At 39.2% G+C, this 16,897-nt stretch overlaps 1 protein-coding gene across 5 annotated transcripts; it reads left to right on the top strand.

The window, feature by feature from the left end:
• Nucleotides 1-1,367: 1,367 nt before the first annotated feature.
• LOC133724990 (serine--tRNA ligase, chloroplastic/mitochondrial-like) lies at nt 1,368-6,252 on the top strand. Of its 5 annotated transcripts, none has more exons than XR_009854205.1 (6): nt 1,368-2,085; nt 2,177-2,244; nt 3,589-3,740; nt 5,152-5,245; nt 5,572-5,858; nt 5,981-6,252. XR_009854205.1 is itself a non-coding variant. In XM_062151974.1 (4 exons), exons 1-3 carry the CDS (start codon nt 1,671-1,673, stop codon nt 3,694-3,696), a joined length of 591 nt encoding a protein of 196 aa, XP_062007958.1. In that variant the 5' UTR covers nt 1,369-1,670; the 3' UTR covers nt 3,697-3,740; nt 5,981-6,250. The 5 variants fall into 5 exon arrangements, 2 of the variants coding, with proteins under 2 accessions (XP_062007958.1, XP_062007957.1); XR_009854206.1 differs by lacking the exon at nt 5,152-5,245 and adding an exon at nt 2,384-2,421; XR_009854204.1 differs by lacking the exon at nt 5,152-5,245 and having other exon boundaries at nt 1,369-2,085; nt 5,981-6,249.
• Nucleotides 6,253-16,897: the final 10,645 nt, after the last annotated feature.

Genomic DNA, 16,897 nt, shown 5'->3' with positions numbered 1-16,897 from the left:
AGTAATAACTTTTTTATCAGAACTAGATTGCACAATGGAATTAACCATTGTCCGTCGTCTGAGTCTTAAAAAATTTAGAGGCAGATTTCCCTCCACTTTAGAGTCTTGGTTGGCTCTTGAAACACTGAAATTTGGGTTACTAGGTACAACGGGTTTCACTATTTCCGATGTGTGATTGAAAAACTAAGCACCAAATTACGTTTGAGGAAGCTTGAATGTCTTCCCCTAGATAGGCCTAGTGTAAGCTACTGTAATTGTACAACAGATTTAAGATTTTCTGTTGTGTGAACTTGGAACTGGGCGGCAACATTTTGAGCCAAAATGTTATATGCGGCATATTTACCTCCATGTTTTGACATTTTGATTTTGTATTAGTGCGCTCCTACAACAGTATGTTACACAATCGTTGTGGGAGTGACTTAGACCATCTCCAACCGTTCTGTCAAATGACACGGTGAAGACTCAACGGCAACAAATGAAAGATGAAAATGGTCCAACAGATCTGTCAAATCCAACGTGGATTTGACATTCCAATTCTCACTGTCAAATTTGACAGATCTCACAACTCTGTCAAATTGTTTCTTTTCATTTTTTAATGCCGAGTCCTTCTCTTCTTCTCCTTCTTCCTCTTCTTCTCTCTTTCTTCCTACCCAGATCTGTTCTTAGAATCTGGGCATCTGTTGATGATGAAAGAAAGAGATTAACCACTGCTCTATCAACAAAGACTGATGAGAGAAATCAAGCCATATAAAACCAATATTAAAAGTCGAATCCTTTTCCTGCAGACCAACACCCAAGCTGAGAAATCAAGTCATCTATTGTTGGCTTGTTGCCCATCAAAGAAGAAAAAAGAAACCCAAAGAAGAAGAAGGACGAAGATCAAAAGAGATAAAGAAGAAAAGTCGAATCATTTCCTGCAGACCAACACCCAAGCTGAGAAATCAAGTCATGTTGGCTTGTTGCCCATCAAAGAAGAACAAAGAAATCCAAAGAAGAAGAAGAACGAAGATCAGAGAGATAAAGAAGAAAAGTTGAATCCTTTTCTTGCAGACCAACACCCAAGCGGCTCAATCTGTTGTTGGCTTGTTGCCCATCAAAGAAGAAGAAAAAAAAACCAAAGAAGAAGAAGAAAGAATCAGAAGAGATAAAGAAGAAAGAGAAAAAAAATAGTTTTCTTTTTGTTATAAAAATTTCAAAAAATAATAAAATAATATATAAATATAACTAATCTGTTGGATCAAAAAATTGTCAAAAATGACAATGACACATCATCCTTTAAATTTAAATTTGACACATGATTTTTGAATAATCGGTTGGAGATGCTCTTAGAGATTTAATTGTGTCCCAAAACCTAGCCATATCTCGACCTAATTGTAAAGTGGATAAAAAAGAAAACAAAACCTCTCTCTCGACCCTCTCGAACCTGTCGACCCGTCTCAACCCTCGGTCATCTTCTTCGCCACTTTCCCTTCCCCTTCTTATCCAAAATGCAAATCATGTGCCCTCCTCACTTGTAATCCAAATCCCTAAATCCAAACCACTAATTCAATCCCGCAATTTCCCCCATTTTCCACTCAATTTTTCGAAATCCATACCAAAGTTTTCCTCAATTGAAAAAATGGGATTCGAATTGAAAGCTTTAGGGTTTCGAGTAATCGAGCAGCAGTGAGATGAGCAACAACACGGAAAGTGCAAATTCTGAGCCTCTTGAGCGTGACGACGGCGCTGAGGCGGTTACCTCAATTCCCGATTCTTCTGGCATTGAGGATGCGGTGCCGCCGCTGCTGCACGTCGTCGTTTCAGAACCATCGAAGAGCAAGACGAGAATGAATCTGACGATGATGAGGATATCCCCGATAAGTTCGATCGGTTTCTTCACGTTACAAACCCTCAAGCTCGCCGCAATTCCTTCACCTTCTTCTTCTTTACGCTCCGTTTTCAAACCATTATCCAAAACCTTCCTCTACTGCCATAGCCACACACCAAGACCTCAAGTTCCTCTCTTCTTCGTCAAGGGCTTCTTAGCCTCGACCGTACAAGCCATTGTCGCTACAACACCAAAAGCAACAAGCCCAGATGAGAAAGGTTCTCTCTTTTCATAAACTCGTTGGGTTTTTGAATAAAGTAGAGTTCTTTAGATTATGTTTAGTTAAATTTTTTTTTTTTGGGATTATAGGTGTGAAACCGCAGTGGAAAGTGATAGATTTCAAGTGGATAAGGGAGAACAAGGATGCTGTTGCTTGGGTAAATGCTTTATCATTCTGCATATGGTTTACTGAGATCCCATTCTTCTGGTTTATTGAGATATGGTCATAGGCTGAATTGGATATGCTTCTGGTACTGTGAATTGAGATTGCTTATAATTTTTGTTTTCTTTTTATAGTATTGCAGCCTAGTTTCATCGGATTTGGGTGATATCTGGTATGAGTCTGGAAATACATCCTTTTCATATGGCTTGATTATTGGGATTTTGATTAATTTGTAAATTTGCAGTTTCTAGAATTGAAATACATATAATATTCTGCTTGTTTTAGAACTAGGTTGTGTTTAGAGCGGTCTTCTTTTTTCTAGCTCACACCACCTGTTCAATGTTATGCCTCACAGAACCCTTCACTTTAATTGGGTGGGAAAAACAATATTTTTTAGCTTTCTTATTACTTGGGTGCTGGAAATTAATATATTGTATATGAGGAGTAGAAGGTTGTTGGTGTGCTTTATATGAGTTTTGAGTGTTGTACTTATTCTAATATTTCTAAGTAACTGTTGGGAGTTTAACATCTGAAGGCTTATGGCTATTGGATGATGCAGTCCTTTTCATGTTCCTGAAAAATAACTGAGCACAACCTACAACTATATCAGACTTGGTTTGTGCTTTGATCGGTCATGAATTTAGGTTTCTTTTTGGTTGTCCTTTTGTTTTGCATCTTAGAAAGTCAAATCTGCAATTCATAGGTTTTAGTGTAGGACCAACTCTGCAGTCTTTCTTTGTAGTGAAACTAGAATGGCTGGGAACCCATTAGCAAGTAGCAAGGCTTCGTTTTTCTTGTATTTCTAGTTGATGATGCCATTTTTGCTCTTTGATGGTTTTCGGATGGTATTGCACTACTCATTTGGTTCATGCTAGAATGGAGTTGAATGAAATATTTACCGGATTTTCGTCTAATTGGGTATCCAAATGGCTCTTTGCTTCATGTTTATTCTGTTCAATGATCATAGTTATTGTTGATGATCTTATATATCCTAGGTATGACTTGGCGTCTGATGGGGAATAATTTTATATCTATAGTTTATCTCTACATCCAAAGATACATCATAAGGTTATATATAAATTCTGAAACTGATACTATGCCAAAAACAAAATGAAGTGATTATCCAACTTTTCGTTCAGGTCATTAGTGGGACTCATAGGCAATAGCCTTGGTACCGATTTCATTAATCAATGTATCAAATATTGATCTTAAGAATAAAATGTATACGTATGAAATTAAAACTACTGGAGGTCAGCAGGTTATCTGTGTGATTGATTCACTCATTTGATGCTAGTATTCTTTTATTTTATTATTTCTCTTAAAAGGATTGGTGTTGCAGATCGTATTCAGGACTCGAGTCTTCCATTGCAATGTTGATTCTTCTGGTAATGTAAGTTTGGAAATCGTAAAGGATGGTTGGAGTCCAGCTCTAACGATTACAAATTAAGGTGCTACTAGCAATTCGGTCCATTTTCACATAACCTGATCCTTGTAAGTTCTTCTATTATACTTTGAGCTTTCTTTGTGGTATTGTTTGTATGCATGTTCTTGTTCTTGGTCTTTGTATAGCAATAGTTTACTTGTAGGCTAAGAAGCACCGAAACGGGTACGAGTTTCCGGATACGATACGATCGGAAACGTGGAAACGGCAAATCTTAAATGTAATAGGAAACGGGTACGTGAAGGAAACGCCAATTAATATATATATATATATATATATATATATATATATATATATATATATAATTAGAAAAAAATTATATATATACATTATCACAATATCAAATCATACCCGACCCAGCAAATATCACCAAACCCATTTACTTGTCTTGTTTACTTTCTTAGGATCCTAATAGGGCATATTCAATAAAAAAAAAAGAAAAAGATAGGAGGGCACATTCAAGCAGCTAGTGAATTGTTTTCAGGTTTGCATGTATAAATCAGTGGAGGAGCTTCAGGTTTTGAGAAGTTATCGAATTACTAGTCAACCTTAATTGGCCTTCAAACATAGCAAGAAGAGATCAGTTGAATTTAGAGTAACCACACATTCCTTCACAACCTGACATCTAGCAATGGTTACGAATAGCCACATAAATAACAATTCATTTTTACAGAAAATTTCCTAGTGTCTACGTGTTCTAAACTGAAAAGGGGCAACTGGGAAGCTTTTCTTCCTCAATCAGTTTCTAAATTACTAGAAGTCTTCAAATCCCTGTCAAATCACTTACAGTAACCATCCATCTTTCATCTAGGGTCTGTCTGCTTCTTCTGCGATTTGTCTTCTCTCTCTCCCGATCTGGGTCGGTCCGACTTGCGAAGAAGACCAGACGAGAATCAAAGGAACCGAAGAAGACCAGCAACCGAAGCGGCGACTGCGATTTGGGTCGGTCCGACTGCGATTTTTCTTCTCTCTCTCTCGATCTGGGTCTGTCTGCTACTCTGCTTCTTCTGCGATTTGTGAAGCTCTCTCTCGATCTGAGTTTAGTTTTTTTTTTTTTTTCTATTTTTGGGGGTAAAAAGTCGAGATTACCCCCACGTATCCGATTTATTTACATTCTCACGTATCCGAATAGGATACGCACGTATCCAATCCGTATCCAAATCAGGATACGCGTTTCCGGCCGTTTCCGAGCGTTTCCGACGCGTTTCGTACCCGTTTCCCGTTGGGATACGCGGGCATTTTCGCGTTTCCGTGCATCATAGCTTGTAGGACTAAATGTTAGTATTTTGAAGGAACTCATACTGGTGTTAAACATCATCAAAGAAGAAAGCGGCACTCATTTTCCTTTTTGTTTCTTGGCTTGATCATTGGTTTAAGATAAAATATATTCCCCAATATCAAACTCGTTTAGCACCAACTCCAAATGATTTGTTGTTCGTACTGATATTCATCTTTGAGCAGATAATCCGCTTGTCCCTAGCATCGCCCATTTGTACTTGGCAGTTAAAGCTAAACACAATGAACTGGCTTCTGAGGGGACAATGCGATTCGCCAAGTGAGTTTTACAGAGTTTGCTCACATAGTGCAAGCATCATGGTCATCATATGTAATTTTTCTTGGATTGCACTTTAATAAAATAAAGATAGAGGTTAGTGGAAGTAGTATGCTCTAGCCTAGTTAACAAAGTAAACCTTCATGCTGTCAAAAGTAATAAAACGTGCACTTTTTTTTAAAAAGAATTTGGTGATTAGTAAGAGATAATGGTACTGGAAGAAATATTTACCAGATTTTCTCAATATCTTTATAGTTTTGTAATGCTCTGAGCATAGTATGGTGTTCAGTGTTCCTTTTAATATAATATCTGGTGCAAACAAATTGCAGTGCCAGCAAGTGCTTAAAGAGCGAGAAGCATCGGTCAATCTTGCTGGGGGTTTCTATATAGTCATAATTGCACTTACTTTTGGTTAGTATATATTTGTTGGATTTGATCATCTGCTACAAGCTTGGCCAAGTGGTTGAGACTACTTGCTGTGAATAAATGGGGACAACATCATTGCTGGTAATAAGGTGGAAGTCTGGGGCACGAGTTCTTGTTGTCGTGGACTAGTGAGCTCACTCTCTCTTTTGAAGGCGAGGTTTATGTGTTTTTTGCTGTTATGCCCCAGAAGGTCACTCTCTGTTTCTTTCTTGCTTGTATGTTATAAATTGTTTAATTCTAAAATGCTTGTATATTATGTACATAGTAAGGCATTATCCCTCTTGTTTTCATTGCATTTGTTAATTGTGTCAGGAACTATATGGTGGAATGTTGCATAAAGAGTCTTTGGGAGATCGAGCGTGGAGTACCAAGCATTAATGCAGCGAGCTATATTTTGTTTCATCATGTAAAACTTAACCAGGAAACTTCAATGCTTTTTAGTCTATGAGATGTATGAATGCTTTAGCAATGTTCCTTAAATTCAATATTTGATGAATTTTTGGTACAAATGTTGATCATTTGATGGTTTGCATTCAATTTGTATTCCAATTGTTCACTATTAATTTATATCCATTCAAAATTTGGGTATTCACACAACGCAATTATATATATCACACAATGGATTTTAATAACTAACGTCATTTAGTTTTAATCTCATACAACAGAAAAGGCTAGAACTTAGTTGTCCCAGTCTAAATCACACAACAGAAAAATTAAAAAAATATTGTATGAGAATCTTAACCCACAACGGCATAAAAACAAGTTCTGTTGTGTGAACTGCTGCGCATGACTGCTGCACATGGCTGCGCCTGGCATCTGTTGAGTTCTGGAACAACGATGCAAATGAATATATGTCGACTGATTGCATCTCACACAACGGTGAATTCACCGTCGTCTGAGTTTTCATCAGACAACATCGAGATAGACGACGGTGAGTCTCCAAATCACACAACGTTTTTTTGCCGTCGTGTGATGCAGTTTTTGGTGTAGTGCATATGCATTCAACTCTTGGACTAGCATGTAGGCATGTTAAAGAAAATTGCATAACATCATATTATAGCATCAATCCATACAAGATTGGTTAGGGCTTTCAACCCTAGCCCCAACAAAGTAACTACTCACTCATATTCATACAAATTAACACCAAATTTAAAATACATCAAGGAAAATTAAGGAGTTTAAGGAAAAAGTGAACTAGTTGAAGCTTGACAAATTGATGGCTAGCTCCTCCTTGTCCTCCTTGATTGCTCCTTGGATCCTTCTTGATGGTGGAATAGATGGATGATGGACTTCTTGTTGATGGTGGATGAATGGAATGGTGATGAAGATATGAGGCTTCTTTGGCTAATTTTGAGTGGTAGTTGTAGATACCTCTACTAGTAAGGCTAGTATCTATGTCACCAAGCATAAACAACACCCTTGTGGGGGGGGGGGCCCATGAGCCATGGTGGGACCCAACGACGATATGCATCCCGTAGCCCGACGTCCAAGCTACGCCATGATGGTCGGACGTGCTCAAGAGCTTGTTGGGAAGCCAAGTTCCCAACCTTGCCAAGTTGCCTTCACAACATGCTATCTAGACTAGAATAGTTGTTTTTGTATCCCACATTGGAAAACAAGTGAAGGAAGGAGCCTCCATTCCCTATAAAAGGGGACTCCTTCCCACTTACTCATGATCCCATTACAACTCTTGTAATCTTGTTGAGCCTCAAGGCCCGACACATAGTAAAACTTTAAGTGGACGTAGTCTCCCCCAAAGTGGGAGACGAACCACTATACTTGTCGGCGTTATCTCTCTCTCTCTCTCTCTCTCTCTCTCTCTCTCTCTCTCTCTCTCTCTCTCTCTCTCTTCTCTTTAAACGTTAATTAGAGCCTTCAGTTTCTAACATTAACATTGGCGCCGTCTGTGGGAAGCCGATATAATGGCTTCGTCACTTACCATGCGTTAAGTCAGCTTAACGGAGCTCAAAGAATTTTTTCTCTTCTTCTTTGAGTTATCTAATCTGTCACTCAGTAAGCACTCATTTTTCTTTAATCATCACTTAATCTTAGATGATCATTAACTCCCAGTGCAAGGGTAAACATTGATCAATCTTCTTCCCGACAACTTGTGCCCAATTTTTGATCAAACTTCTTAGCGGCAACTTGTGCCCACTCACTTCTTGGTAGCAACTTGTGCACTTCTTGGTGGTAAAAAAAAAAAAAAAAAAAATTTGACGGAGCAAACTTAACGAGCTCCAACACTCAAAATTTGATGGAGCCCTACTTCTTGTCGCATGGCCAACACAAGGACCACCGCCATATTTTCTCTGGACACCCAGAAATGTTGGTGTCAAACTATTCTCTCTTGTTGGCTCGTCTACTACAAATTCCACCTCCAGTCAACGTCACTTCAAGGCCAGTCAACGACAATTCATTGATGGTCAACACCAACTCAAAACCAGTCAACGACAACATTTTTTCTTTGGCAACTTTACTTAGCGGTAAAACAAGCACAAAATGTACTTGGCGGCAACACAAAGAAAAATGAAAAATGGGTGCAAATTTACTTTGGGCACCCAGAAGGTTACTCTGGACACCCACTCATGTGATGGAACTTGGACTTTGTCGGAGCCTCGTCTTCGTTGCATCACTCCCCTACAACAACAACGCCAAGTCCTGCACCGCCAACCTTCAATCTCCTTGACGCTCAGTCAAGAGTCAACCATTATCAGCTTCAGCTTCAATCTTCTTGACACCAAACTCAAACGTCACTGCAATGCCGAGAACCAAGGATTGAATGTCGAGTGTTAGCGTCAAGCCAACCTGGCGGCAGCATCAATCCAGCCTGGAGCTCCGGCAACACAACCTGGCAGCCCGTTAAGTTTCGATCAACTTTGCGGTCTATCTTGATTTGTTTCAAAGAGCCAAGCCTCCGCTAAAGAGTACTAGGAGCCGCTAAGTGAAGCTCTGCCAACCGGCAACCGCTAAGCAAAGCTCCGACAACTGCTACGCAAAGCTCCGCCATCTGATAAGCAACATCCGCTATCCACCAACAGTCTCTCTCTCGTCACCAAACCGCCAGGACTGACGCACCGCCAAAAGCTTTGACGGACTGCCAAGTCTTAAATCTCTGACAAAGTCACCAAGCCTCGCATTAGTCAGTCAAGCGTCAACCTCCAGACCACCATTAACCTTGTTAATGAACCTCTGCCAAGCAAAAGCACCGCCAAGTCGCGTGTTGGATCATAATTCATATACATATTTGTGCCCTAAAACATGAAAATTACTTGTTCTAAAGTCCAATTTGATGTTGACTAATCCAATTTCATTATTTTCCTAATCTTGTATTTTACTTAATCTTTGTGTTTATTTATATATATTTATTTTTCTTATCATGTTAGGAAATAATGGAGAAGAGAAAGTGAGCTAGACAAGAAAGGAGGGGTAGCCGCCTGACCAAACGAACTCTGAATGAGTTGAAACTTTCCAGTTTCATCCTAGACATCCCAAGGATCATTTGTTATGAAGAATACCAGAGCTAGTTTTGAGTGGAAAGCCTTCAAACAGTCAGTCCAATTTTCTGAAAGACGAAAACTGGAAAACCTGACCTGTAAGTATTTCAGAAGCATTTACGGCCAAAACACAATGAATTTAACTCTAAGATTTTACCAGGATGATTTACACTCATGGAGGAACATTTGATATGAAGAAGTCAGAGGCCCATTCTGAAGTCTTGGTGGAGAATTAATTGAAGGAATAACGGGGCAGAAAGTGACCTAAAACCAGCTCAACATTCATCATGTTCATGTTTCCCACCCAACATAAAGAAAGCTAGATGCTTTTCTCTTTTTCCTTAGATATATTTTTCTACTCCATTCTCTTTAATTTATCATCATCACTTCCATATTTCTGCACCTTCATGCTTTGCTTTCATTTGATCATTACTCCATCTTTTCCATATTTTACAAACCACTTCCATACTCCACTTTCATTATTTTTCTTCCTCTCATCATTTCACTCTTCTTTTTCTTCCCTATATAAACACCTTCTCCTCTCACTCTCAAGGACCAATTCCTGAATCCATAACATCTTCTCTTCTCTCTTCATCTCCTTCACAAAACCTCCATTCCACCTCCCAAAATCCAAACCCACAATACCCAATCTACTCCATCTCCTCCATCATCACCACCACAACTACAATCTTCCATGCACCACCATAAACTTCATCACCACCACTACTACTCCATCACTACCACTCAAAGTTAGCCAAAGGAGCATCATATCTTCATCACCATTCCATTCATCATCACCATCAAGAAGTTCATTATCCATCCATTCCACCATCAAGGAGGATTCAAGGAGAGCATTGAAGGAGAAAAATGAAGGAGAAGCTACCCATTGATTTGTCAAGCTTCAACTAGTTCTTTCTTCCCTTAACTCTTTAATTTACCTTGATTTACTTTATAAATTTGATGCCAATTTGTATGACTATGAGTGAGTAGTTACTTTGTTGGGGCTAGGGTTGAAAGCCCTAGCCAAACTTGTATGAATTGATATTTTAATTTACATTTGAAGTTATTTGTTATTTTCATCTTCATATGCTAATTCAAGAAGTGAATGCATTCATTCAAACTTAACTACTTTGAATGTGTTGTGTTTGTCATCTCATGAAAAAATGTTTAGGGAGTAGTTAACCTTGAGCATTGATAGCATGATAGCATCCTCTATGTGCATATGAAGGTTGTGAGTTAAAATCACCTAGATCTAGGATTGGTTTGCTTGCATGATTATCTAAACTCAAAGCTTTATGCATCTAGGAACAATGAATTGAGACTTAACCGGTAATAGGAATTGTTCTTAGGTAGTTAATTCTAGACTTATCCGGTTGGAATTGATAACATTAAAGGAGTTTAAGCCTTTGTAGTCTTATCCGGATGCAAAGAGGGTAATTGGGAAATTAGAATAGCATCACTTGTATTTGAACTTCAATACTTGCAAGGGAGGTTAGTGGTAGACAATCCAACCCCTAACTTCATCCATTATATTACTAGTTTAGTTTATATTTGAGCATTTATTTGAATTTGGTTCACTATTCTATCCAACAAACAATTTCACTATCACCACAATGCACATACTCACCATGAGCCTAGATTTCCTTGTAAATTTAGGTTTGTGATTATACATTTGCATATTCTAGCTCTCCTTAGGTTAACACCCTAGCTAGTGAAAGGAATCCAATCCTTGTGGGTTCGACAACCTTTCTTAAATCCCTATACTATTACTTGTACCCCTTATACTTGAGGGTGACTATTTGGCTAACATCGCATCCCCACATCTACACATTAATACATGGCTCCGCCAAAGTTCAAACTCTTTGACGCACCGCCATCCCACCAACTGAACTTGTTGGAGTTGCATCCGCCAACTGAACTGGACGGGGTCTTCACCGTCATCCTTTCATCATCGTCAGCTCGTTAGCTCACCTCTCTTATTCAAGTCTTGCAAACCACCCGGTCAAGTCTTGCTGACCGGTGCAAACACTCCTTTGACGAACCACCGCAACCGAGCTTCTATCTCACCTTCGTATTTGATCTGGTCATGGCCACTTGCAGCTATCGGATTGACACCCCATCTTGTTGCTCCACCAAAATCTAAGTTTCCAGAATTCCCGCTCATATTACTGAACAATCGTTCAATGCCTGCTTGATCAATGGCCTAGTATATATGCTATCTGTCAAGTGCCTTTGCTTATACATGCACACGAACATGCTCTTTGTACATAGTTTTATTGCACGTGTCCAACACATTAACTCTATGCCACATGCATAAATTCTCAACTGGACACCACACTACCTCACACAACTATTGATAAGAACATGAATTGATGACATCCAATTCCACATGCTACCATATATATAGTATTATAATTCCCTCATGTATATATATGCTGCCTTATCAAATAATAAGATATATGCAATGTCATGTACAGATTGATGCGCACGAACATGTTGGTACCCATCTAATTATATATTGGCTTCTTATGCCATTCTTATCAACTCATAGACACATACACATATAGAATAATAAACTCAACTATACATACATGCTGCCACTTGGCAACCTGTGTCATGTAAATTCAAGTTTCATTACCTCTTTACTTTCTTGTACTAAAACGTACTTCTCTAAATTTCATTGCCAATTAGAAATCATACTAGTGACACACTATCACACATGTTATTTGTCATCTGTTACTACATTGCTTATACTTGACACATATATTCAAAATCTTGATTATATCAAAGCATAGAAACAAGCTGCAAATATTGATTTCAAACTATTAATCACTTATTTTTGTTTTTGGAGGAAGCAAGACCGATCACTCCAAACCAAACACCTCTTATGCGGACAAGGCCAAACAAGCTATTTGCGGTCATTATTTGATCACTTGGAGCGTCATGCTTGGACAACTCCAACATGATTTGGGTACTTATATTGATTTCAAAATCCAACCTACTCCAAGTCGGCATAAGATAAGTAACTATATCTCACTACATGCTCTTTCAATTAGAGCTATTGCCATGCCTTAATATGCTTTTAATAACTTTTAAAGCATGCTACCAATATGTATCAATTTTAGTAGCACACCTACTATGCTTACATACTATTGCAATGCCTTAACATGTCTCCATGACCCTTAAGCATGTATACAAATTTGCAAAATATTATTAGCAACTTTACTACAAGTACATGTTATACACATGCCATGCTTAAATCAATTTAATGTGACACTCACTTAAAATAAACTATGCCATGCTGGGTGTGTGTGTTTGGTGGGGTGGTAAGGCTTTGGTCTCATATATAAGAGGTCAGGAGTTCGAGCCCCATCAAGGGTGGGGTTTTTTTTTTAAAAAAAAAAAAAAAAACTATGCCATGCTTGAAACGTTGTGACACTTATGACTTAGTTAAACTTGTTCGGATTACGACTTGCTTGGGTTACGACTCGCTTGGGTATCGAGCATGGCCACAACTTGCTTGGGCCAAGCCCCGCATGCTCGCATAGCGCCTACCCGCTCAATTACACCCAACTTGCTCGAACACAACCCAACTCGCTTGAACATATCCAACATGCTTTAGGCCCCAAGTTCACAATGCTTCATACTATTCACCGGGAGCAACTATCTAAATTATGCACGTTACATGGTCATAAGATCCGCATATATTACTTGCTATGCTCATTTATTGTCCTTCATACAATTAGCAAGATTTACATGTACACTATATGTAAACATATTGTCTAGCCTCCGGGCACCATACTTTGTCAAACTCTCCCTAAAAAAAAAAAAAAAAAAAAACCTAAACGGGTCTAGACTCCTCAAGTCTATGGTCCACGACCAGCCGCCAAGTGGTAAGGCAACGCCTCATAATGACGATAACCGCTACGCGGCATTGCAGTCAAGATTTTCTTCTCCGGGAAAGAGTAAAGGGACCGGTTAACACAGCCCATGGCAGCCATTGATCCGGCAGTTAACCCCCGACGCTTGGGTATGAAAGATTAGGTTCATCACCTAACGCCCACTGCTCAAACGCAGCTCCCCTCATCAAACAATTTTCCGACCATACAGAGGTCTATAACCAGGAGTTGGGGACTCCTCGGAGGACCCAGCAGGGGCCCACCCGAAAGGGCAAAAGCATTCGCTCCAACAAAATTCTAGATGGACGACGCACTCGCACTCATTATGCTCGATATACGGCATAAAGCTAGGCTTTGGTATCAACCTTGCAAGAAAACCCTCCTTGACTGGGGACTTCGGGGACTTGTACATACAGCCCAGCATAATTAGCAATGGTTACGCTCATGCCTCAGGGGATCACCTTCGAGCTACCCATTAATGCCTCATGGCAACACCTTGAGCTCTCACGCTCATGCCTTCCCGGCACCCCCGAGCTTCCTGCTCACGAGCTCTCCGCTCATGCCTTCCCGGCAACCCCGAGCTTTCCGCTCACACCTTCCCAGCACCCCCGAGCTTCCATGCTCTTACCTTTCGGCATTCCCAAGTTTTACAGTCACATCCCCGAGCTCTAACGCTCTTGCCTTCTTGGCATCCCCGAGTTTCCACGCGCTTGCCTTCCTGGCATTCCGAGCTTTACACTCGCGTCTCCTCGGCATAATGCACATTAATGGAACATTGAATTCTTCTACCATTTGCCATTTGCCACAAATCGAATTCGTTTTGCGTTCCATTAATACGAGCAGAAACCAAACTAACAAAAACGTTCACATTTGAGTTACAAACTCTCGCGTGAAAGGAAGGAGCCTCCCTTCCCTATAAAAGGGGACTCCTTCCCACTTACTCATGATCCCATTACAACTCTTGTAATCTTATTGAGCCTTAAGGCCCGACACATAGTAAAGGTTTAAGTGGACGTAGTCTCCCCCAAAGTGGGAGACGAACCACTATACTTGTCGGCGTTATCTCTCTCTCTCTTCTCTTTAAATGTTAATTAGAGCCTTCAGTTTCTAACATTAACAGTAGTGATGGAGTTTATGGTGGTGGAAGATGGAGGAGATGGAGTAGTAAGGGGAGTATGGATATTATGGGTTTGGATTTTGGGAGGTGAATATGGAGGTTTTATGAAGGAGATGAAGAGAGAAAGAAGATGTAATTAATGAGGTGGAATGGGTGATGAAGGGATGCTTATATAGAGAAGAGAGAGAGGAGTAAAATGATGAATGGAAGCAAAAGGGAGCAGCTCAAGCATTGTAAGAAACATGAAGGTGGAGTATGAGAGTGGTAATAGATCCTAAAAACAAGGGAAAAGAGTATGGAGGAGATGGAGTAAAAAGAGGGAAGTAATGATGAGCTATTAAAGAGAGTAGAGTAGAAAAATATGGCTAAGGGAGAAGAGAGGAGCAGCTAGCTCTCTTTATTATGCATGGGAAGCATGAAAATGAAGAGTGTTGGAGTGGTCTTGGGTCACAAAAGTCAAGATGACAACCAAAGGAGAGAAGGTATGCAAGGGATGCCTATTATCCAAAGGATAATATGATGGACTAATCTTGCCATAATCTTGTAGGATTCTTTTAGGACTCTCCTTGATAATTTCAGCATCATAGACTTTCCAAAAATGTACAAGAAATCCGCCCAAAGAAGGTTCTAGGCCAAACTGCCATGTTTTGACTTTGTTTTATGCTTCTGAAGATTCCTTCAATTGAATCTCTACCGTGACTTCGGAATTGGCCTTCGACTTCTTCATATCAAATGTTCCTTGATAAGTGTAGATAATACTGGTAAAATTTCAGAGCTTAGTTCATCGTGGTTTGGCCGGAAATTCTGCAGGAATTCATACAGGTCCGGTTTTGCCGTCTTTCGTCTTTTAGTCAGAAACTTGGACCGATCTTTTGAAGGCCTTACACTCTGAACTAGCTCTTGCACTCTTCATAATAAATTATCCTTAGGATGTCTAGAATGGATCTGAAAAGTTTCAACTCATTTGGAATTCTTTTTATATGGCTGCCGCCCCTCCTTTCTTGGCTAGCTCGCTTTCTCCTAGCCGGAGAAGGAAAATGTGCTAAGGTTGACTTTTTAGTTCATTTCCATGCTTCTCCATCATTTCCTAGCATGATAAGGAACACATAATAAATATATATAAATAAACACAAAGGTTAAACAAAAGTACAAGATTAGGGGAATAATTGAATATTAGATTAGTCAACATTAAATTGGACTTTAGAACAAGTAATTTCCATGTTTTAGGACATAAGTATGTATATGAATTATGATCCAACAGTAGCTAGCTGTATAGATGGGTGACTATACGTGTTCGCAAGCAAAGATCGACTTGCCTCCACTTATTACTTCTGATACTTCAGTCTAATCTCTCAGCCCTTGCTCGTGGAGCTCATAGTTTTAGGTGCCCAAAACTTGGGATAACTAGTTGCATATGAAGGGTTGTGTTACATGTTACCAAGTAGTAGTACAAGTAATGACGGGAGCTTATTAGTAGCCATTTGTCGGCAACTTGAACATGTGGAATTGTCTCAAAGTTGTTATATGACATATAAGGAACGAAGAAGAATGACTGATTGAGAAATTAAGTCCGGTTTGAATCACACTTTTTCGGTAATACCTATATATATGTTTAACCTGAAATGATAATAAGAATGTTGTACAAATTAAGGTCGCTCACTATGGGATTATGTATCCTTCGACTTTTAAAAATTCCTTCTATCCAAGCTTACAACCTTAGAACAGTGCGTAGATATATGAATGGGAAGCTGCTGTACATTGACATTGTTATTTGGACGTTCAATATGTGAACTCGTCATGTATATTGACATTGTTAGTTGTTACAATATGATTTTGATCTCTAATAATTTTTTTTTTCGTAAAATAAAACATACTGAATTTTATATTGAAGTTTAATTTTCTTTATCACAGGGATTAATGGCAGTGATTAATTGCAATATCATGCATGGGAAATTTCTTCACCTGTCTTTGCCAAAGAGAGAGATCGACAAGCTATAAGAAAACGTCAAAGGGTAGACCAGCGAGGGCAGATTTTCACTCCTTCCATGCTGTAGTGTACGCGTAAATATGGGCAGACTGGCAGAGTAAAGGTTAAATGCTTCCCTTTTTGTTTCCTTGCAATGTAGGTTGTGTTACCTTATGGTGGGTTTGCTTTGATTCGCATGGAAGAGAAACTTGCCCTCGTGTGAGTTTCCAATATACCAAGCTGCTGACTGAGATTTCAACATGTAGGTACAAGTTTTGATCAACTTGGTGTGTTGGCATTCCCATACAAAACGGAAAAGTATCTTTGGGGTTTAATGGGTTTAATATCTTTTATTCATTTAAAGATATTTTTCTGTGTGCCAAATTGTATTATTGATTTCCTAAGTATTTTAGGATTTGGTGTCCTTAATTGTTTATATTTTTTTAACACAAAAAGATTTGTTCTTCCTTGTAGAAGGTGGATTAGGGTAAAAAGGCTGTTTTGATTGTTTGGTTGGGACGGCAGCTATTCTTAGAGCGTGAAAAACAGACGGCATATAAAGAGGACCTGGAACGCAAGAATATTTGGTGATTTCTTGCTTAATAGTCTTCACAAGAGTCAAAACACTTGGTCCATGTTTAAGTGTTCTTGATGATTGTTTCATATACATAACTTCTCTTGAGATCAGTAGAGGAGCTGTGAAGAAAGAAGAACGATATTTGGTGATCGTTCAAGTGAAGGAGTTCAAGACGG

The sequence above is a fragment of the Rosa rugosa genome, chromosome 1, assembly GCF_958449725.1.
Source record: "Rosa rugosa chromosome 1, drRosRugo1.1, whole genome shotgun sequence".
In the NCBI taxonomy this organism is placed as follows: Eukaryota; Viridiplantae; Streptophyta; class Magnoliopsida; order Rosales; family Rosaceae; genus Rosa; species Rosa rugosa.
This window is presented reverse-complemented; position numbering and strand designations above follow the sequence as displayed.

Coding starts and splice junctions, on each gene's coding strand:
- LOC133724990 (XM_062151974.1), top strand. CDS start 1,671: ATGAGCAACAACACGGAAAGTGCAAATTCTGAGCCTCTTGAGCGTGAC. Junction 2,086..2,176: donor AACAAGCCCAGATGAGAAAG/GTTCTCTCTTTT, acceptor TTGGGATTATAG/GTGTGAAACCGCAGTGGAAA. Junction 2,245..3,588: donor ACAAGGATGCTGTTGCTTGG/GTAAATGCTTTA, acceptor TTGGTGTTGCAG/ATCGTATTCAGGACTCGAGT.